The sequence below is a fragment of the Anopheles coluzzii genome, chromosome 3 (assembly GCF_943734685.1).
Source record: "Anopheles coluzzii chromosome 3, AcolN3, whole genome shotgun sequence".
Taxonomy (NCBI): Eukaryota; Metazoa; Arthropoda; class Insecta; order Diptera; family Culicidae; genus Anopheles; species Anopheles coluzzii.
The window spans coordinates 20872759-20895750 of record NC_064671.1 but is presented as its reverse complement, the minus strand read 5'-3'; the positions used below and the strand labels follow the sequence as shown (position 1 = coordinate 20895750).

The 22992-nt window shown below is 44.7% G+C and overlaps 2 protein-coding genes across 5 annotated transcripts in view; both read left to right on the top strand.

Annotated features, from left to right (window-relative positions):
• Positions 1-21236, top strand: part of LOC120957858 (uncharacterized) — a 63215-nt gene extending 41979 nt beyond the window's left edge. For all 4 annotated transcript variants that reach the window (XM_049608706.1, XM_049608705.1, XM_040380274.2 and 1 more), the window contains exons 3-11: positions 13197-14001; positions 14063-14550; positions 14689-14863; positions 14938-15092; positions 16858-16955; positions 17121-17266; positions 17369-17478; positions 17586-18109; positions 18186-21236. In XM_049608706.1, the coding sequence (XP_049464663.1) occupies positions 13947-14001; positions 14063-14550; positions 14689-14863; positions 14938-15092; positions 16858-16955; positions 17121-17266; positions 17369-17478; positions 17586-18109; positions 18186-18723 (2289 nt within the window). In that variant the 5' untranslated portion in view covers positions 13197-13946 and the 3' untranslated portion in view covers positions 18724-21236. The remainder of the gene's footprint in view (positions 1-13196; positions 14002-14062; positions 14551-14688; positions 14864-14937; positions 15093-16857; positions 16956-17120; positions 17267-17368; positions 17479-17585; positions 18110-18185) is intronic.
• Positions 21237-21417: 181 nt separating this feature from the next.
• LOC120959576 (uncharacterized) lies at positions 21418-22973 on the top strand. Its single transcript, XM_040383047.2, has 2 exons — positions 21418-21820; positions 21893-22973. The coding sequence occupies exons 1-2, from the start codon at positions 21576-21578 to the stop codon at positions 22221-22223; spliced, it is 576 nt and encodes a 191-aa protein (XP_040238981.2). The 5' UTR covers positions 21418-21575; the 3' UTR covers positions 22224-22973.
• The last annotated feature ends 19 nt before the right edge of the window (positions 22974-22992 follow it).

Genomic DNA, 22992 nt, shown 5'->3' with positions numbered 1-22992 from the left:
TTTTTTTTGTTGCGTCCGTTGACCAGGCAAGAAGATGCGCATTGGAACATTGCCTGCAGGAACGGTGGTGCTCAGGTGTTTTGTGCTAGTCTGAGGGACGGGTGGGACATGACACCGGAACGGCCACCGAACCGAACAGGACAAATGCTTACTGACTTATGTCAGTTTTCGGATGTCCTTGTGTTTGTGTGTGTGTCTTATTGTTAATGGTTTTTCAATTTGCCATTTTAATACCCTTGCCATACAGTTGTGTGACCCCATTCCGACAAAGGGAAGCCAACGGAGGCCGTAATCCTTCTTCTTTGGGAAAGGAATGAATTCAAACATACCTTTCAGAAAATGAACCCAAATGATTGGAGTGAAAGGGGGTTTAGGTGGTTTGGAAAAACACTCTTCCAACTACTTGGTAGTGGCAGTTGTTTTTTTTTTTCTTCTATTTGTTTGTACCAGGTTTGCTTTGGATTACCGAAAAAACCCGCTCGTTCGGTTGCACACTTCGGCCATCCGAATGGGCAAGTTGATTTCCGTTCTGGCAGAACTGGTGCAACCGCAGATTAGTGGATGCAGCACACTAAACTCTCATTCACTCCCTTCAGCGCACAGTGGACCGCAGTTTGGTGTTGTTTTTTTCAGTTTGAAGAGTTTTTGCTGTTTTGTGATGCATTTTAAGCTACTCAGAAATGAGTTTAATGTGCATTTGTGTAAGCTGCGTTTGATAAGATAGTGGGATGGTTATAAAAAGATAAAAACACAATGTTATAATATTAAATGTAATGCATTTTGAGGGTCGGTCCCGTGGTACAGTTGTAAACTCGCGCGACTTAACAACATTTCCGTCGTGGATTCAAGCCTAATATGGACCTTTCCACCGTAGCAAGGGCTCACTAACCGATTACTTGGTACTAAATAAGACTCGAAATCAGGCAAATCCATGAAGAGCGTAGCACCAAGTAGAAAAAGAAGAAGCATTTTGCTACAGTTTAAGTAATGAGTAGAAATTATTAGTATTTTTTCTTCAAACAGAACGACCATAAGGGCCTTATCACTCTCAAAACCACCCATGTTTCAAGTGTTAATTGCTTAGATTAACAAAGTTTGAACAAAAAAATCTTTTTAGCACGGCAGTTCTGATGGTTAGTGGCGGGAGTTTTTGGGGGATTACACCGTCATCTAATCACAAAAAATGACGAAAATTTGATGTCTGCACTTAGATCAACGTTAAATTTGAATAATATATCTAAGAGTAATATTCCAATGAAAATGTTATTTAGAAATAAAATTCTTTTTCATAAAAGACATCCACACACAAATGCGATAGAATGATAAGAAAATAAAGAAATCCTTAAATAATTTGTTGGAGGTTAATAATTTATTGAATAATTTTTCAAATTATTGGCTGTTTAAAAATGGAAAAAATAATTTGCTATTGTTAATGTTATGAAGTTCATTATGGGCCCCTTTCCGTTTTTAGATCATAGGCTGAAATTTCAGCCTGTCAGCAGTTTACATTGTATGGCAGGTGTATACAGGTGGACTTATCCCAAGGTGTATGTATTTAGAAGACTGATTTTTATCACTTCTGCTTCTGAATGAAGATTTAAGGAAAGTTTTGTATATTCTTCAAGCTACCAGGAAGACTGATTGAGCAAAAGTTTTCATCCGTCCTGTCAAAAAGTGACATTAAAATATGGTTATAAAAAACATGCTATGAGGCCACTTGGACTACATATACTTTGATAGTAGATTCCACCACCTGATCTCTTTACCTTGCACCTTGGGATAAATAAAAACACCACCTTGTTTTGTCATTTTTTTCGAGCAGGTACTCGAATCTAATTCTAGCTTTGAAGCTTAAATAATCTAGATTGAAAAACGCAGGCTCGTTTTGTGTGTGGTTTTGTACAGAGTGTTGACATAATTTCAGCCACCAACTGTCAAACTACATATAAAAAACTGGTATCGTGCTAGTATCGTGAAAGGCCCCACAGTTGGTAGCTATTTTCACAGCCTCAATCTGATTCTTCACACGCTTCAATGTGTGTATATGAGCTAATGGTCATAGCTTTTTGCACCCCAATAAACCCGATTTATAATTTCATTTTCTTTGATTAATATAACGCCAAACTACGCGTAACATTCAATTTAATCAAATAATTTCTAAATCCGTGTTTTATAAGCCACTACAAAACGCATAACGAATATAAAAGGTTGCATAAAAGCTTCTGCAAACAATTTTGAGTATCTGAGTTCATATTCAGATGCTGTTGGTGCAGTAAACTACCGTTTGACAGTGAAAAACGAATCTTGAGCTACTGTAAAAGATGAGTTGGCATTTATTTATGACTTGTAAACCCTGTAAATCACATCTGCCGCAACTCAAAGAATGGCAGAAGGGTGTTAAGCCATCGCTAAGAGCCAGGCATCCCGGCGTTATAATCCTGTACGAGTGTAATTTTGAACCTGATTGCGGATCAACCTATAAACAAATTATCTTCTTTTTCCATTACTAAAAAAAAATTCCTTTTATTTTGAAAATATTTTACAAATATCCATCCTTCCACAATCATTAATACCTAATACATTTACACTTTAGCTTACAGTTTACCTACTCAATTAAAATATAATGCTCCAAATACATTTATTACCCATTTTACCTCTCCCTCACAACCTTCACAGCCCAATTGCGATCCTGTTCAATGCTCCAAATAAGCTCGCTTCCCCCCGAGAAAGCTAGCGCCGAATAAAACTCAATTAGTTTTGGTCGCCCAGTCAGTCAGCCAGCCCTGCAGCTCACTTGCACTTTGTCCAACGGCAAGGCTAACTTTCTTATCTCAGCGTGCATCAGCATCACACCGCCGAACACGGGAAATGGTTTTTTATCATTTTGTCGCTGGAAATAAGTTTTCATTCCCTGTCCCAGCTGCCCCCAAAACCCGTTTCCCGCAACGATCTTCAGCCATCTTCTGGTGGCACGTCAACCAACCTGCTTAATACTGTTAGATTTGACTTAATGGCTCTCAGCGTGTCCTGCTCAAAATGGAACTGCAATTCTATTGAATATTAAAGCTATGATAACTCAAACACGAGGGAGGGAGATGCAGATAGAGAGAGTGAGTGAGAGAGAAAGAGCAAACGAAGCGATAGAGTGCCACAGTGTGATGGAAGCGAACATTTTCTAGCTCGTCGTCGTTTTTATCCCCAGCGCAACGCCGTTATGCTCAATCCGTTATGCAGCTTTCCTATGTTTTGGCTTCCCCCTTCCCTTCCTATCATTTCCGGACGCTTTCTGAACTTTTCTTCCTCCCTGTCTACGTCTTTCCACGCTTTTCCTATGACTGCAAACGGAGAAGGAAAAAAGCATACTAAATGTACTACCACTAGACGAGCACTGGTGACGAGCACACCACCGTGTTGGAGGGCTGACCTTTTCCAACACTGGAATTGGATCATACGAATGCAAAATCTTTCCCTCTTCCTTCTTCTCCCCATCTCTGCTGGGTTGGGGGGGGAAAGCAGGAAAACAAGCAGGAAGTTGCGCTCTAGACATTTCTTCATCGCTTCGTGGATGGAAATAGTTTTCACTCATAATTATGCCCGCCGATAACAAGTTTTCTGACCCATTTCCCACCAAGCCCTTCCCTCGCTTTACCGCTCGCACACACACACACACACCCTCTGGCCACTGGTGCGTGTTTCCGATGGAGTAAAATGTGTTTTGGTCAGCGTGAGCACTCAGTGCGCACACAAACTTCTAGCACCACCACCACCGAGAGGACCGCTCAAATGTGGTTTACGAGGGCCTTGGACATGGAAGGAAAAACCACACGGCAAAGACGGTGGTTTGAGGTTGAAGTTCCAAACTACCCTTCCTCCCCTCACCCATTCTAAACCGACCTCCGCAACGATTGCTACGCCTAATTCGATGTCATTTTTTTTTGGTCCTTCGTCATACGATTTCCCCCAAGCATGCCTGTCACAATTGCATTCAGGCCTCGTTTTTCACCGACTGTCCCGGGCGGACGGGCCGGCAATAGCAACCCTGCAGCATCCGTAACCTCCCAGCCCGGTCATCGGCCCCCGATTCCTGGTAGCGGGAGTTTTAACTCGAGCACAAAAAGCTCCCCACAAAGCTCCGCACCGACCAAAACCTTCCTTCCTTGCGCGAGGGAATGTCAGTTCAGAACGTAGTGTGTACACCCGTTGTGTGCCACAAGCGACAATCGCCGTGTGTGTTTGTGTGTGTCCCCATTATGTGTGCCGCACATGTAGTGAGTGTATGTATTTGCTGACATCATCGCTCCTCCATTGCAACGTTCACTTCCTGGGTGGGTGGGTGGGTAGGTAAAGGCAAAAATTCGTCCATTTTAGTTCCTATTGCTATCCAACGAGCTCGAAAATTACTACATTTCCCGGGCACAGTGCACAGGCTGCCCCGGTGTCGCCCACGGTGCACGATCGCGCTCTGTGTATGTCCGTCCGAACCGAGCGCTTTTGCTAACCGCACACACCTCCCGTTCTGCTCAACTACGCTCATACACACAGCAGCCACGCGAGGAGAAGCGGGTTCATCGTCTCGTACCCCGAGCTTCGCAGCGAAGCATTAAAACTGGACCACCGCTGCACGTGACTGAATTTGGAATCGTTGGGACAGTGTGTGGAAGAGGCTACGAGAGGGAAGGTCCAACCGAGGGAAGGGCAAAAATAATCAGCTAGCTCTAGCCAGGCTTCGGGCTGCGTTCCATCATCATCGTTCCTTCGCAGTGGTGATCGCAGGAATCCTTCCTCCCTCGGATGACAGCCCCTCGCAAGCAAGGGAAGGAAGTCACGAATTGCGAACAGCACAGACAACACAAGATGGCCGCCCCCGGAGGGCAGGATTCACCTCGTACAAGAGAGAGAGAGAGAGAGAGAGAGAGAGAGAGAGAGAGAGAGAGAGAGAGAGAGAGAGAGAGAGAGAGAGAGAGAGAGAGAGGTTGGAGAATAAAAAACCGCCAAGAATAGCGCCATTCCTGCATGTACTGTACTCGGTGGTTACCCTCAAGCAAAGGGTGGTCTGTTTCGGCAGAGGGGGTGATGGGTGAAGAAGGTGCCATTTCCTTTCCCCGGGTCTACTAGCCCCGGGTGATGCTTCACAACATCCGAACGAAGTTCGGAAGATCGTCGCCGGTTTTTTTGACACAAAGCAAGAACGAACTCCAGACTGAAACGCGTCCTTTCTTCTTCTTCTTCTTCTTCTTCTTCTTATTTATCTTCTTCTTCTTCCTGCCTTCCTTCTATCCAATGCGTTTCAATAAATAAACATTTTATTAAATCGGCATTTTATTACGCTTTTCCTTACTGCTGGTGCTGCTGCTGCTGCTGTCTTGCGCTTACAATTCATATTGTTCGCACGTTTCGCAAGACGTTTTTCCTCTGTCGGGGTCTGTGCGTGTTTCTTCTTCACTTCTTTACCACACCGCACACCATGCGCATATGGGTCCCCTGTTTTTAGACCTGCATGTGTCGATGTCGATCACTTGCGGAGACAAATTTCATTCAAAATGTATCCGGAAGGAAGCGGCTCGCGCCGAACGGAAGCCGGCGACCGGGACGACGCGCTTTTGTCGTCCGGGCGCACTCGTCATCTTTATTTCGGCCGCCCTTTTGTCTCCGGTATGTTTTGTCCTGTGGTACACACATGTGTGCGTGTAAGTGTGTGTGCGTGTGGGTGATTTTGTTATTCATGATTCACGCACAATTTCGGTGGTTTTGATGGAGAACAGTTGATTGGATGCGTGTGTGTGTGTCTCTGTGTGTGTGAGGCGGAACGACAATTTATTTGGGCCCTTCACCACGTACGCTTCTCTCTTTCGCTCGCCGTTTTTTTTCCTGATCGATTTGTCAATTTCGGTGTCTTTGGAGGCCTGCATTCCATCGCCGACGCCGCCGCCGCTCGGACAAAAGAGAAAAATGGTTCATTAACCAACCGCCGGTACCAAAACCGACGGAGCTCAGCGATGGAGGCGCATTGCCAAAGCAATTGCGGTACCTGTTGGAGAGGGGTGGTGGAAGGAAGGGGAGGGGAATGAAGCTGACAGCTTGTGTTTTGTGCTTCGCCTTCCACATCTCGAGCTGACAATCGAGCCAGCCGCAGCAATCGAAAGTGAAAGGGAAAAGCATTTCAATGCAGGGTATATGACAATGGGAAAAGCTTCGACGCGAAAAGAGGGAGGGAGTGGGAGAGAAAGTGCGACAAAAGAATTCCAGTGAAATTCGCTCACCGAGAAGTATCCATTGGTGGGGGATTTTCGCCTCCCACGGAAATCATTCTTCAAATATCTTCATTCAGATTTTTCGATTTGCGCGATTGCCGGCAATAGAATGGTGGAATTGTGCGCCCCATCCCCGCCCCCCACTCCCCGAGGGCCAGGAAGGAGAAATAATCAAACTGTCAACTGGTTCCTGCTGCCCACGGAAACACGACTTTTCCTTGCTGTTTTCCTGGAAACCGTGTAATGGCAAAAAGTTGGCTTTGTAGCGGAGCCGATTCTAACTGCCGTCGGTGTTTCTGTGTGTGTCTGGTGTGTCTGGATTTGAAGCAATTTTTCGTGAATTAGCAAATGAGAAAGAAAGCTCGCCGGGCCAGCAGCCAGACCCGAATATAATGAGAACAAACGTGGTGCAGGCTTGTGCTGTGGCTTTTTTGGCGCGCTAAGGCACGATAGTTTCCTGCCGCTGGAAGAATGCCATTCATTAAAGTAAGGTGATTAATGATGCCTATTCCTCACTTTTGGTGCAAACGACGCGTCGTCGTCGTTGCTGGCATCGTCATGGTTCCTTTGTTGGTACTTCGATGCGACCGACAGACTGACAGAGTTGCCTGAAAATTGGGCTGAGAATATTGAATTTGCGAAGAAAGAATAATTCAATTACAAGGTTTGGTTTGTGCGCTGGCGTTGATTTTGAGTTGATTTAGATGAAATTACTTGAGTTTGTTAGAAGATTATCAAAACCAAACGACCTACTGCTAGGTAGGTGCAGCAAAGGCTGAAGCGGAGATTAATCTACGTCCAGAATTGGGAAAGTCCGTACAATTTTTATTAAATCACTAGATTGGTCCTCACTTCAAACAACGATCTTAATTTGGTTTACTCACTCTACGCCTTTTAATATGCCTTTTAATATGATTAATATTTCGTCCATGATTAATTCATCTTTTACATCCTTAAATTATTCCCCTAACATCTGTCTTGATCCGTTGTCGCCAAGATTGAAAATTAACAAATTAAAATAAAATAAAAGTAACAAGATCATGTATTGTAATACCTACCGTTGATTAGCAAAATTCAATAATACTGTTTGAATTTCTGATTTTTAAATTACAGTTTCCGCTCTAAATGTTGGCTCTAACTCACCTAGTTTTGTCGCTACGGCATCCATTTCACAGCGACTGCGTGTCACAATTTTTGCCTCTAAGGTTTCAATTTTTGACAGTCCGCATGAAGTAGGTAGATAATTAATCTTCCAATTGATAATATTTAAAACATATCAACTGTTTTGCCCATTTTGGCAGTTTTAACAGAATGAAAAAGGTTGGCATGTATTTTGAGGTGCTAACAATGTCTTGAAAATGTATGGAAATCAATTTTTTTTAACCAAATTACACAGTTTTTGAGGTGTTTTCGTAATGTAAAATTACAGTTGACATAATTCTACTCAAATACTCAAATCGAAAATTTATTATAATTCCTTCACCAGTCAAAAATTGTTGACTTACAGAATAAAAATATGGACAAACAAAAAACGTATACCAAAATGTATCGGCAACAACTGTAAGATAAGCTTTATACTGTACACTAATCCACACGAAAGAAAAGAAACACTTTATTAAAACTGCCATTTAAACATTCTTCATTCTAAGCATAAAGTGCTGAAAATATTATTATTTTAATTTCTCGATGTAAACTCTTTTAAATAAGTTAAATGGATTAATTAATTTAAATTTACTTCAAATAAATAAATAAATTAATTAAATAAATTAATATCCAGTTTTTGCTAACCAAAAAAGCTCATTATTGTCCTTTTTAAGTTTGCAGAATAATTTTTTTTTTACAAATTTTACATGATTATTTCGGCACGAAAGCTGCAGGTATTCAACTGTCATCTGCAGTTATTTAAAATTAAAGCACTGACTAATTTAGTGTATCTTTACACAACTACCTATTTCAATTTAATGATTTATTACAAACGTGTTATTTAAATGTTTCACATTAAATGTTTACAATCAAATTCATATTTTGTGTGCAACATTTGATAAAATAATGGCGTTTGACACTTTTCCGTCTGGGTTACTCAGATAATTTCCCTGATGTTATAGTAAACCATCGTATCTGACCTAATTGTGCATCAAACTGTCTTAGACTTATTAGTTGACACATTGAAAAGTCTTTGGAAGTTTTGTAATCCTAGTGCGGTTTCATCCATCCAGTACGGCCAGGATGTTACACCCAGTTTAACGATGTTTCTAAATTTATTACTCGCTCACCATGTCACTATCAGTTTAACACAGTTTTTACTAGCAGGCTTTAGCTTCTCTTTTCAAGCTGCCATAACAATTGCAATCATGTTTTCAACCATCAACAAAAGCACTCGAAGCACAAGGCTTGAACAAAAACACTAAAAATGATAATCTTGTTCCACTGGAGAAAAATAGGGACAAAGCGACAGAAAAGATTACATTTTTCGTGAAAAATTACACAAACGGTGCTCGCGCGCGTACTCTCTCGGTCTCTCCCTTTTGCTCCCTATCTGGCTTGAGCGTACAAGCCAATCCTTTTGCCCACGCGCAACCCATCTTGAAATCCTTTTAATCTTGCCTGCGTACATCTCCTCGGCCGCTTTGCTTGGGGAGTGGGCCGCACGGGAGGTTGGCCGCTTATCAAATCACGCAGCACGAATAATTTATCATCCACTCACCTAAACCGGAATTTGTCACGGCGGTTTGGAGCCCTAATTGACGATATTTGTTTTGCCACTCAGCGTATGCTATCCCACCTTGCCTCCCCACCCCATACACAAACACACTCATACGAGGAACCAAAACCATCCTGCACGGCGGCTATCTCGGCCTAGCACACGGTAGCTATTGAAGCGTGAATTAATTTGATTTGCTTAATCATGGCGTCCCGCCATGGTAGGCGTGCCGACTGGGGAGGCGGTGACCCAACGTAACGATGCGTTTCGTTTGTATAATTACGATCGTTCAACCGGGCACGGGCAGAGCCGAGAGGAAGCGACCGGCAGCGAGCGAAAAGGGCTTGATTGTGCAGGGTGATTCTAACAGTCCAACCCAAGGACACGGTCGAACGCTTCTGTCAAAGCTCATTCGCACCTTTCGGTGCGTGTACGGGCGTGATCGTTCTGGCATCTTGACACGGACTGCGTCCGTGCCGCCTGCGCCCATGTGTGTTTGTGTATGTGTGAGGACGGGTGAGTTGTTCTCTGTAAACCGGAACATTGGTCCTCGCCTCAGCAGCCTCCACATCCGCCCCCAGGTTGAGTGTCGCAACAGAACTGAGGAAATCTTTTGGACATCTTCCAGTGCAATACTCCATCCCCGAGGGGCGAAAAGACGACCCATCCCAGGACGTCCGCGCGAGCACATTGAACCCCGGAGATTGCAGGGAGATTGCCAGGGACCAGAAACCTCAGCAAACATCATTATACATTTCCTTGTCACAAATGCGGCCCCGAAACAGACCCGGAACCCGGATGGCGATGATGGACCATGATAGGGGCAGGATGCGGTTCACCATCACCACCCTGCCTTTTGCATCCCACTGTAGGCTTCCTGTTATGTTCGACCCCGGTTTCGATTGAATGATACAGTCGAATTAATATTTATTCAATTGGCCCAAACCGTCCCGAATCCTCGGTTTGCAAACTTATGTTCTGCCAACTTCAACACTGTAGCACACACACACCCAATGTTTTCTCCTGGGATAATTTGTGACTCCGTTGTCAGGTCGGATATCCCCCACGCACCCCGACCCGATGACTACTAACCGACCGTGTGATGTAATCACTCTTGTTCCGAGTTGTTAACAGTTTATACATTTGGGTAGGGGATTGGGTTTGGAAAATTGATAATCGAATTGTTTGAGGGTTTTGATTAAAAACCCCCAAACTCTGTAAGTTCCGATGAAAGTCTCTCCAGGGTTTCGGAAAGGAAGCATAATTTCAATGTTGAATGTTTTGACGCTGTGCGACTTATTTTACAAAGAAATAGAGTTAAAGAGATCCTCTTTGCGGCTTAAGTATTTGAATGACGATCAACAACCAGAGGAACTAATACCAATCTTCGAAAAAATGTACATCGATACCTTTGCATCCATGAAGCTGAATATAATACAGGAAAAAGGCGAATGATGGCCGTAATAGGCATTGGTAATAATGCAGTTTAATAGAAGGTCTATCAAGTCACATGTTTTGAAGAAAAATGCATTCAATAGTTAACTTACATCAAAATCACTTAAAATATTAAAAATAAAACTCTTTTCGAGATAACAAAGTATACGTCTATCCCGTTTTTGACGTAATATGCGAAGTAACAAGAGGTTCTGGCATCAAAAAAATAGTTCAATCTGGTTTTTGCTTGTAATTCTGACTAATTTCACTCTCAATTGCAACGAGTAATTTCATGTGACCTTTGACCTACCCCACAAAAACCCCACATATTGAGTTATATTTAGTCTTTACTAGGTGTTTTCATCAATTTGATTTTCGCTGGTTTGGTGTTTTGTATAGTCTACCATTAGATTAGCTTTATGATCGATTTTACAATTGTAGTCCTTGTTGAGCCTAACGTCTCGGAAGTGAGCCCAACATTTTCTTACAAATCTAAAATAAGTGACCTAGTCTCTATTTTCATCAACTATATGCTCAATGACCTGTCCAATCCAAATTTCCTTTGAAATGTAAAAGAAAAGTCTCAGTCTATATTTCCAGCAACTATATGTTTTAGTGACGAACCTATCAAACCTGATCATTATTTTCTTCGTCGCACAGCTATTGTGACTGCAATCTGCCTTTTTCTGTAAAATATTGAACTAGAATTACACTTCGTTGACTCACTATACGTACACCCCTTTCCAGTTACATCAAATCCTGACAATGCGTACCCTAAAAAGTACTGTACTCTCCTGATAACAAATTGTCGGCACAACAGCTCTTGAAAGACTCGGAAACAAATCCTCCAAAAACCAACAAAAAAAAGAAGCAGTACAACATTCGGGAATCATTGAGCAATTTTTCTTCCACGCCCAAAGAATGCCCAGCAAAAAACCCGTGTACCTTTTTGTAGCCCACAGAGTGTGGGTGAACACCAGCAATTCTAGCTTACATCGGCAAATAAGGAAGTTTACACTTCAGCTTCAAAGTACTTCCCTCGTACTCTTATCTTGCTGTCACGCTGCCGAAACACTCCGTAAGGCCGTTTCGTGCGTAAAGCGCGATAGCGCAAACAACAGACCACAGCAGGCTTTGAAGGGGGGGCAGGTTAACTTTTACGCTGCTTCGTTCCATTATTACGCCTACTTTTCTTACAACATTGTCTGCCGTCGATGATGAAGGGTTCATCAATTCGACTTTGACTATCTAATGCCTCACCCTCCCAACAGCTTTCTCAGTGGTCGCAAATTCCCGAGCAAATAAAACAGACCGGCCGATAAATCTGTCTTTCTCTCTTTGTACACCCAAGCGTACCCAGGAGCCAAAAGCATTGTCCCAAGCGTAAAGAATAGAAGACACACCATTATCACCGCCTCGATAGCAATTCGCATTGCTCCAGGAAAGGGAAGGGATGTAGTAGGTTTCTGCTTGCCGAAGCATACTGTTCTTTATCAAACCACCCCCGGCAGAAACGGCAGCGTCCCCGGAAGTGCTTCGAACTGGTACAATCGCCAGTACCCAAGGAACGGTGATTGCGTGAGAGTGGCAAGACGAATACACTGATCCCCAGTTGGCAAATTGAACATCCACACACCCGGGAGAATCAATCGTACAGCAAAGCAGGAGTGCCGGTTCCTTAAAGCTTTCCTCCTTAGCAGTGACCTCCACCTCCTTCTTCTGCTGCTTCTTCTCCGTCACACCAGAAAACGAAACGAAAGCGTTAAATTGATTTATCGTCCTAATTTTACCAATGCTTTCTTTCCCCAAAATCGCAAGAAATCGGAGCTTGGCACTAGCTTGTCCTTTTTTTGGTGCCTGCGGCTAGGAAATAGGAATCCTTACGGAGGGGGGGGGACAGCACAGTAGCGCACAAGGGGATTCTATTTCTGCCTCCCAGGTACGCTCCATTTCTGCCCGGTGAAAGTGGAACCGGATACGTTCCAAACAAGTACCCGGTGTACGGGAATTGGGAAGCAATGTTGCATGGTTTTCAGCGGGCCATCCGTCTTCGAGCCTCAAATTCTCCGTACCGAGCCTGATGGTGGTGATGGTGCATCATCGATACGATGCAGAGGGGGGATATTCGATTCCACTTTTGGATTGTTTTCATTTTGTGGTTGTTTATTCCACGGTTCCAAACAAAAAGAAAACAAAGAGAGAGAGAGAAGGGAGAGTTTTGGTGTTCCATTTATCATTTACATGCCCCGCGCGCAATCGATCAGCAATCGTGCTGATGTGCTCTTGGGTTCGGATGTGAAGATGTGTGTCACACTTTTGCAGATCCCTTTTTTCCCCCCGCGCACCACACCCGAAAGCCGAAGCCTTGGCAGAGCAGAAAATGGGAAAGAGCAAAAAGATTGATGCGCGCATAAAAAAGGGGACATATTTTTAAGTGCTATTTCGTCGTTTGCAGCTTTTCGATTTCCTGGAAGCCCGTGGCCTACTGCGCTTGTGATGGTAGCCTGGGCAACATGGGGCGAAAAGGGGATGATGGAAGTTGATTAGTTGATCATTGTCTGTTTGCTGGTGGGAAAGCACTTCCACTCCCCCCTCCCCTCTCCCTCCCCACACCCTAATCGAATTCCGACGCACCAAAGGGTCGCGGGTGATATGGGCGGAGCCTCTGGCAGCCTTCTTGAACGTGACTGATTGCCTGTATCCTATCCAGACACGGCCAGACACGGACCAGGACCTGCTTTCTTTTTCGTTTTTGGCGGAACCAACCAATACTAAACCTGCCTTTTTTATGTTCTTCTTTTCCTTTGCAGTGAAAAGCAACGGTCGGCGCGCCGCACTTTCGAGGAACCTTTTTACCTAGTTTTTGGCCCGGAAAAGACGAGGACGACGACGTCCAAACGGCAAAAGTGCCGCGGCCGTGTGCGGTTTGTGTTTCCCAAGAGAAACCACTCATCGCAGGGTTTTGGCGCGGTATAAAACAAGGAGAGCTGGCAAGGAACAGCAAACAAGAACCGCTCACCCTCAAGCCGCAAGAACCAATTCCCCGTCGAACAACATTCTCCTGGGCTCTCGATACCACTCGGTTTTTCGGTAAATAATTACATTTACTCGTTAAAGTAGCGAGAGTTCACCTGAATTGCCTACACTAGGGGACGACGACATTGTTTGCCGTACGCAGGGCCGGAAGTGTAGGCTGGCAGCGAGATTAGAACGGACATCGTTGCAACACATTCGGCGCCCTCCCCTCGGTTCCTGCTATTGTGTGAGCAAATTGGCAGGATTCGCCTTTTTTATTGAATCACTACTACTAGCCTCATCTCTGGGGAGAGTGCGTGTGCTCATTTCGTGCCCTTAAAAGTAGCAACGGGCGAGGGACAACGGGAGCAACCCGGAGCAGGCAGGCACCAATAGGAACACATTTTTAATGCAAGGAAGGAAGCGTTTAGCAACAGTGGAAATTGAGCAATTTCGACCGAATTCGTTTGCGCCCGAACGTGGCGGCGAGCAGTGGCCGGCGCACGCACGAAACGGTGGGTCGAGACCGGGGCAACACAGCAACGATGAGTGTCCAGCGCTGGCTGAGCATTTTCCTGTTCGGTGCCAACGTGTTAGCAGGTAAGAAGCGCTCCCATCGAGGTTCTGTGCTGTTAATTTAATTCGATTTCGCGCTCCCCAGGTCTCCTAGTGACGGGCTGCCTTGCGAGCGAGGCTGCCGTTGGTTCTAGCGGCTCCACCACCGCACTCCTGCTGCATCACAAGCTGCCGGTACCGATTGCGGTGCCAACCGTGGAAACGTTACCCCGAGCCCCGAGCAGGTACGATGGGGAGCCAACGGGCGCCGACAGTAACGCGTTCGTGGCGGCCGACATCATCAACCTCGACCGGGACGGTGCGGTCAGCTTTATACCGCGCCGGGACGTGCGGTACCAGCGGGCGGTACCGCCCGAGTATGCCGGCGCGTCCGCCCTGCCCCACTGCGAAACGTTCACGATGGGCGATCCGGACACGAAAACGCTGTACAATCCGGGCTGGCCGGGCAACTACCCGAACAACAGTGACTGCGTGGTGGTGCTGGAGGCACCGGTCGGTTTTCTCGTGCGGCTCGACTTCCGGGACCACTTTCACGTCGAACCGTCGGAAGAGTGCAAGTACGACTTTCTCGAGGTAAGGGGGCGATATGGGGGTGCTGGGTGGCATCGGGGAGATTGTGATTTGCACCCCAAACCACACACACACACGCTTCCGGCCACAATGTGACGACGACGGCTGTAATGTAATGCTCCTCTTGTCGCCCTTTTGCAGATCCGTGACGGTGCGCACGGCTTCTCGACGCTGATCGGGAAGTACTGCGGTCAAACCTACCCGCCCATGATCACCTCGAAGGAGCGCTTCCTGTGGTTGCACTTCCACTCCGACGAAAACATCGAGTACAACGGGTTCGTCGTCGTGTACGATTACGTGCCGCGGCCTACTTCGTGTAAGTAGATGCGGATTTACGAGTGTGTGTATGTGTGGGTGTGTGTGTCGTACAACTTTTGCTTTATTTCACAGCCATCTACGACGACGAAAGCTGCCGGATGGAAGTTTCCGGCATGGAGGGGTTCGTCAACCGTACCGATGTGCCGCGCGAAAAGCAACAAACCGTGATCGAGCATGGGCTGTCGCTGGACTGCATGTGGGTCGTCACGGTGGCGGACGGGTGGAAGGTAAGGGGAGAAATGAAACGCCCAAAATCAATGCACTTAACACCTTAGGCAGTGCGTATCCATAAGTTACGTAATGCTCGGATAAAGTTGTTTTTTAGGTTCTTTTGAAAATTGCCATTATGAAAAGTAAAAAACTGAGTGGTTTCAACATTTTAAGAAAACTATTCAACTCCACCTGAGGAATCATTATGATTGCTTGCAAAACTTTTTCACCTTGCTTATTGTTTAGTAACTCACTCGGTGTGACCTGAATCACAAAATAGTGAATCGCGAGTCAGTGCGGAAAATAAATGTTTTGAATAGAAATAGAGTGTCCAGCGAGACGGCCTAGAGAATCAGTGAGACGAATCACAAAAAAACAAATCACTCGACACAGTCTGCACGGAAAAAGAGTACATGGAATCACGAAAAAGTGATTAACTTATTTAATTATTTTATGCATTAATGGAAAGCCTTTAAAAAAGGAAAACCGAGCTGCTACCTCTCATATTCATTTGACTCATTTGAATGGAGCGATTGTTTTATTTTATTTTTTATGGTTCTGGAGTATTTTTGAAGATTTTTTTTGTAAAATTGCCCATTCTACATGCTTTTAATTAATTTATATTTTCAATATGACAAAAAGTTAAATCATTTGACACTTTTTTCTCAATGTTAAGTCTATAGCAAAGTACATATGCACCGCTAATGGCTGTATTACCACCGACAAACCGACGTGACACTTCGAACAAAATGAGCTTCAAAATTTGTCTCCTTATTTCAAATGAAAATACGTTAAACACTAGCGCCATCTCTATAATGATTCGCTTACTACACTGACACAGAAAAGAAACTGCTAAATCCCCTTTTTGTTTTTCTTCCCAAAATCAATGCGTATTGTTTTATGTACTTCTCACATCTTTTGCATGGATTTGGAAACTTATAAAATGATTTTCCTGGGTGTTTTGTCCAATAATTCTCCCAAAATCTTGCCTCACACTTCCTTCCCAATTTGTATTTAGAAAAGTTGTTTACATCGAAGCAGCAGTGAACAGAGCTTACTTTGACAGAAGTGTTCGCCTCACTGGTAAATGACAGTACTTTCGTGTGGGACACTTTTGTAACGCCAGTGTCACGTCGGTTTGTCGGTAGTATTACACTAGATTTAGGTTGAATTGGAATTATTTTGTCAAGTTCGATTTTGTGTGGAATTATTCTGTCAAGTAGTCCGCTTGACCGTTCAATCACGTCGGAAAAAGCGAATCATAATACACTGAAATCTGAAATGCTGAAATGAAAATAAGATTTTGTTGGCCTTTTATTTAGCACTCTGACAGTTAAATTCATTTCGGAACGGTAACAGCCACGCATACATGCACAACTGTCAAATGTATTTTGACATATGAATTTATTACCACCTGCCCAATGTAATAGACCCATAACAAACACATCTGCTTAATTTGAATATCTCGAATGTCAAATTCCATACTTTTAAGCCAACATATTTCTAAAATGTGAGTAATATTGATTAAGTATGATTGTTTAATCTTTCCGGAAACTTAAAATAGTTTCATTGAACAGGTAAAAAACGAAAACTACTAAGCTTTACTAATAAAAAGATACATTTTTTACACTTTCCTATTCTCACTTTACTCGTTACGTAACTTATGGATGTTCCCCTTTTATTACCTACACCATTCAATTACCATCGCTTTTTTATCGCCCCGAAGAGCTAACATCTCTCACCGGTTGTACTTTCTCACTCTGCATTCGTTCGGATTTTTAGATTCAACTATCCTTCCTCAAGTTCAAGCTGGAGCGACCGAACGATTGTGAAAGCAACTTTGTGGACGTGTTCACCGAACGGACGGACCTACCATCGAGGTAAGGGAACCGTGTCCATTGTACCACGCAGATAATTCAATCTCCCACCAACTAGCGCTAGGATGTAGACACGACCGCGACGGACGAATAGCGGCCATGGACTGCTGCATCATTACCGTGTCGCACAAATTAACTCTCTCTCGCTCTCTCCCTCTCCCTCTACAGACTGAAAAACTTTTGCGGCTCCATTGCCGACTCGGTCGTATCGCGCTCGAACGTCCTGCACATCCGCTTCTTCGCGGAAGCGGCCGCCATTAATTCCACCTTCTCCATCCTCTTCACTGCATTTAGGGAGAAGGCGGCCGGTGAAAGTAAGTGCATTTGTGCAGCGGGCGGGGGGGTTGTGGTACCCCGCCGCTTTGTTCCGTTCATTTAATTTACGGTTTCGATTTCCTTCGCGCACGCACACACAGCCTGTGACGATACGGAGTACGATTGCGAGGACGCGACCTGTATATCCGGCGAGCTGCGCTGCAACGGCCGCATCAACTGCCGGTTCCGGTGGGACGAGGACGAGTGTCAGGTAAGAGAGAGGGAAGCACACTGCACAAAAGCACAGTTATTTTCACTAAAATGCTCTTATTTCTCTCCTTTTCCTGTCCACTGCGCACCAACAACAACAAACAACAGAAACAAGCGGCCGCCCAATCGGAGCACGTCATCATCATCGTGATTGTGTTCGGGCTCATCCTCGGCGGCATGATACTGCTGTTCCTGTTCAACTGCAGCAGGAAGATTATCCGCGACCACAAGATCATCCGCGAGCACATCCGGCAGTCGCGGGAAAGCAAGCTCAACGAGCTCGGGCGCCATTCGACGAAGAAGCTTGTTGATCTGGACATTACCAAGCTGCCGCCGCCCGCGTTCGACAAGGAGCCGCTGAACGTGCTGGAGGGTGGTGGCGGTGCGACGAACGCGTCCAATGGGCAGTACTATCGCGAGCTGGGCATTGGGAGCGTTGGTGGAGGAAGTGCAGGAAGTGGTGGTGGTGGTGGTGGTGGAACGGGACCGCACATGTTTAGCAGCCGGATAGACATCAAGGCGGACCCGCAGCAGGCGGACGTGCTGCGGGGCAGCTACCAGGAGGATCCACTGTCCCGGTCCGGGACGCTCGGGCGGGACGGCGGCATGTGTGATATGGCGTGCCAGACGCGGTAAGGAAAGGGAAGCGCTCGGTGATGATTAAATTGTAATTATCTTTGTTCCTTTTTTTTTCTTCGCCCTCTCCAGGGAATCGCTCTTCCAGCCGGTGTTTAAAAGCAAGCTCAACCAATCACCGAACCAGCTGCAAAACAGCATACGCTTCTCCACGTTCGGCTACGAAAGTCAGCAGCAACAGCAGCAGCAGCAGCAGCAACAGGAGCAGCTTCCTGCCGTCACACCGCCACCACCGCGGGTGAAACACCATCATCACCATCATCATCACCATCACGGCGGGACGCTCGACGGTACGAAAAGCGCCAAGGTGAACCGGATCGAGCTGGAGGACCTATCGCCCCCTGGGTCGGGCGGCGGGTACGATGACCGTGGCGACGAGACGGCACTGCACCAACAGCTGGGCCAACAGCATGGCCACTCGCACGGTCACGCCCACCACACCCACCAGCATCCGCACGCGCACCAAAAGATGGCGCACGACCGCACCAACCTGACTGAAACTGGCGGCGGTCCTGGACGAGGTGGTGGCGGCAGTGGTGGGGCTGGTTCGTACGGGGCCGACATTCGGAAGTCGGCACCGGACGTCATCATCATGACCTCCTCCCATTGACCCGACGGGGACGGTTAGCTAAATTGGATTAGAATTGGTGTGGTGGTGGCGCGCGATGGCCGCGTTCATTTTTGTGTTTTCGAGAAGTTCTGGTTCCAGAATTTGGAATCAAGTGCGCATCTTGTCTTGTACTGAAAGCGTCTTACGGAAAGGCATCTTTGTGCTTTATGCCACGAGGTGTGCTCTTCTTGGTTGTTTGATTTTGAGGTCATCGGGACGGGATGTACCCGACTTTGTTGTAGCGGGATTTGCACTGGCGGGTTTAGGGTGTCGGGGGTCCTAAGCGATAAGAAGGGTGTCATATGGTCTCCTATACATCCACGAAGTCTCTCACGTGACCCAACAACGTCAAGGTCTGCCAGCCTGCCTGTACCACTTGTGGGGTTAAGCAGAATAGTCAGTCCTAAATGTATGGCGGCACAGTCCATTGGGGCTTGAACCCATGACGGGCATGTTGTTAAGTCGTACGTGTTGACGACTGTACCACGAGATCGGCTCCCCTCATGTGACTACTGTACCAATATAAGCTGGACTAACCATCCAAGGGTCCTCCAAAGCTGACGGGGCCCCTATCGTCTGCCCATTCCGCGCAACATCAAACCCGTCACTAAGATTTTGTTGTAACTTCCACCGCCACACCGTCAACCGCGCGCCACTGGGGAGAACACGGGCATCCAGAGATTGCTCGCCATTTGTAGTAGGATAGGCATAAATGTTAGGGAATTATAGGCAACAAAAGAACCTTGCAAAAAGGAAGCAAAAAAACAGACGGAAAAGTGTATGAAGACACAGATACTAACAACATTCAGCAATTGCGCACCGTTATGGGTTTCAAGTGCATACACACGTACATAAACACACACACACACACACACACACATACAGACATAGATACACTTTGTTAATAAGCAGGTTGTTTCGCGAAGGATCTCTAAGACAAAAGCGCAGAAAGCGTCCCAATTACCAACCGTTGACCGATGAGTTTTAGCTAATTGTTTTCTAATGTCTCGATCGTTCGATCGAGGTAAGAGATCGACAGTAACAGGTTAAGTTATGAATATATGACATATTGGTAGAACCGTACCTTTGTGCTCGTTCGTTGTGCGTGATTTGTCACAGCCTTTTCTGTTCTGTAGTTTGGATGGTTTGGATCCTTCCACCATCGCGCGCGCAGCAAAGACCGCCTAGCCCTAGCGAAAGGCAAACTTTGTACATAATTGTCCGATCTACTCGATCGAGTGCTAGATCATGTTTCGTTTAGCTCTCCTCTCTTTGAAGTTTAATTATTTGTTTTAATTATTAGCTAAATTGTAGCAAAATTTGTACTGTACGATAAGTTGATTGTTGTGTTGGCAATTGTCCAGTATTTTGGATATGAAGAGAGACGCAGATAAAAAAGAATGCGGCTAGTATTAAGTTTGTTAAGTTATACTAGTCTACTAGCTAGCGGAATATATTTGTGAAGGAGTAGATTAAAAACAAACTAAAAGGCATTCTGCATGGAATGATTTAACTTATTATGTTTTTAAAAACAATCAGCAGCATGACTGTTTGAGTTTGTGTTTTTATTAAAAAAAAAACCCTTCTCTTTTCCTCTGCCCTTCCACATGATAATATTTGTTTGAAAATACGGTTGGAACCAAACGCTACTGGACCAATCGTTAAGTCGACAACTGTTGGAATAAATGATGATGGAAAAACAAAACCAAGCTACTTACACAACAAGTGTATTTTGTACAGCCACACCCGCTCACTGTCATACGAGTTTTGCTACTCAAAGCAAATGTACTATACGGTTATAGTCATAGTGTCTAGATCATCTGCACCCTTCATTATACACTTTCCATAACACAACATAGCAAGCAGACAGTCACTAAACTACACGTACGAAATCGTACGGATGGGAGAGATGTTTAGCAGCAGTAGGGCAATAATCGCAAACAAAAGAACCACAATGGGATGAGGAAGAAAGACGGTGTAAACATTACCGATATAGCAACACCGGAGACCGGGTACAGGAAATCTTACAGGAAGACACGCTACACGCTTACGTTTGTCCTTCCTTCGCAGTCACAGGTTTTTTTATAATCCCATCTTGATGCGAACTCGATGTAGCGGTAGCTTTTCCTGCCACTCATGCATACACACTCACAAATAATATAGTTTAGTAGTACAGTTGAGTGCGAGAGCGAGCTCGTTTTGTGTAGTACATTGCAAAAATCCACTACAGACGTAATCGTACTTCCCTCCTCCCTTTTAGGCGAACCACAGTTCCTCAGAACTGAAAAAATTGTTTTTAAATTTCGCTGTAACTGTCTACCTGCACTCATCGATGGTGAAAGAAGAAAAAAAGCCATTAACTCACAGTAACAATAACAGCAACCATAGTGAAACGAAACACTCACACTCACAGACATGTAAAAAAAGGAACCACCGGTGGGAGAAATTGTAAAGTTCGATTCATGATTTATAAATAAAAAACACAATGAAAACGAAAGAATGGATAAAACAATGTGCAATGGCATGACTTAAATTGAAACGTTTTGTTTATTACTTAATTTGCCTCAAATGGGTCCATTTTGCACTTGGGCTGTAGTTATACACATCAACTGTCATTTTAAAATGAACTGTTATACACCTTTGTCCGTGTTATACGTCTGACGTCTCTTCTGCACGAAAGCTGTCAAATGGCGCATTGTTTACATCCACCAAAAAACAACCCTTTGCGCGCTGTAAACAGTGTAACTGAACAAAAAAACCCCTTTCGCACTGGTTATGCGGTTCCTCGACACAATTTCACTACCAAGTTGATTCAATTTTGCGATAATTTAGTCCCAGAAACCGTCTGTGATATGGTAGCGATGAATGGCCAACCGCAACTGATACCAGGTGTCGTGCGTAAAGCGGCTGTTTCTCTGCAACCGAAACCCTCGCCCTGCATTGTAAAGGCCATCAAAAAGTCGTATCCACAGAATGGTATCATTCCCGGATCGATAAGACCGGTTGCGTGTAACGTTTGTTATGGGAAGGCTCCTGTCGCTATTGTACCTGCTCCCAGCACACCTTGCACAACGACCGGTGCCGATCAACTGACCAGGTATGGTTTGTTATTATATTTCCTTTAGTTTTATACGATAAACATTCCCTTATTTCTATTACCCTGCCATAGCCGAGCTGTTGAAGAGATCCTGCGCGAGACGCGGCTAGGGAAAATGCGCGCCGAAGAACGTGGCTCCACCGCCTGGCGACCGTGTCCGTTGCGGAAAACAAACAAACGCTTCCTAAACCGGACGCTGGAATCGATGGTGAAGCACAACGCGCGAGTAAAACAGAATACAACCCATCGGTCACTGCTCAAGCTGACCGAGCTGGTACGGAAAGGGAACGAGGATACGCGGGAACGCTCCAGTAAACCGACGAAAGAGAAGAGACGCGATCGGAGCAAGAGGAACGATAAATCTCACACGACAGTAATCGATCTCGCTACAGATAGTGACTGATAGAGCAGTAGAAGTATAGATTATAGGTTATAATTTGTTTAGGAGGGTCTAATTGAGTATGAAATACCTCAGTTGCTGTACAACTACACTTGGTACTGATGATAAGGATTGCGTTCGATTCTGGCGTTTTACACTAAGGATTTCACAGATCAGTTCTCATATCATCACTAACGAATTGAAGCTTGAAAGTCGTCTTTAAAAAATACTGTAAGACAATCGAGGATAGATTAATAGAGGATAAACACGGCATAGTTTAGGTTTGCGATTGACTTTCATTATCGAAAGATCACTAATTAAGGCGCCTCTAAAACTTCGAAAGTAAATTTCGGACTGGAGGATGTACAGGAAATCTGCTGTGAAGCTTTGCTTGTTTGAAGTTTTATCATTTTCATTCATTAAATTTACTTACTCTTTACTATCGCCAAATGAAGATGCTGCAAAAAAGATTTAAATATCATTATTTTCCTTTTTTATCCTTTATTTGTTCGTAAAGTAGCATTAACTAGGGTCATGCAAAGGGCAAATCATTACAAAAAACATTTAAGAAAAGTACTGGAATAGAATGAACCAAATGGTTGAAGCAAAACAAATCATTAAAATTAAATGTAATTAATGTACAGTACAATAATAAAAACAATTAAATTGGAATCAAATGTAATAAATGTACAGAATAATAATTAAAAAAAAAACAATCAAATTTGCATCAAACATGAAATTTTGATTATTATTATTATGATAGATCCAACAAAAGCATAACTTCATTTGAATT

Coding starts and splice junctions, on each gene's coding strand:
- LOC120959576 (XM_040383047.2), top strand. CDS start 21,576: ATGGTAGCGATGAATGGCCAACCGCAACTGATACCAGGTGTCGTGCGT. Junction 21,821..21,892: donor GGTGCCGATCAACTGACCAG/GTATGGTTTGTT, acceptor ACCCTGCCATAG/CCGAGCTGTTGAAGAGATCC.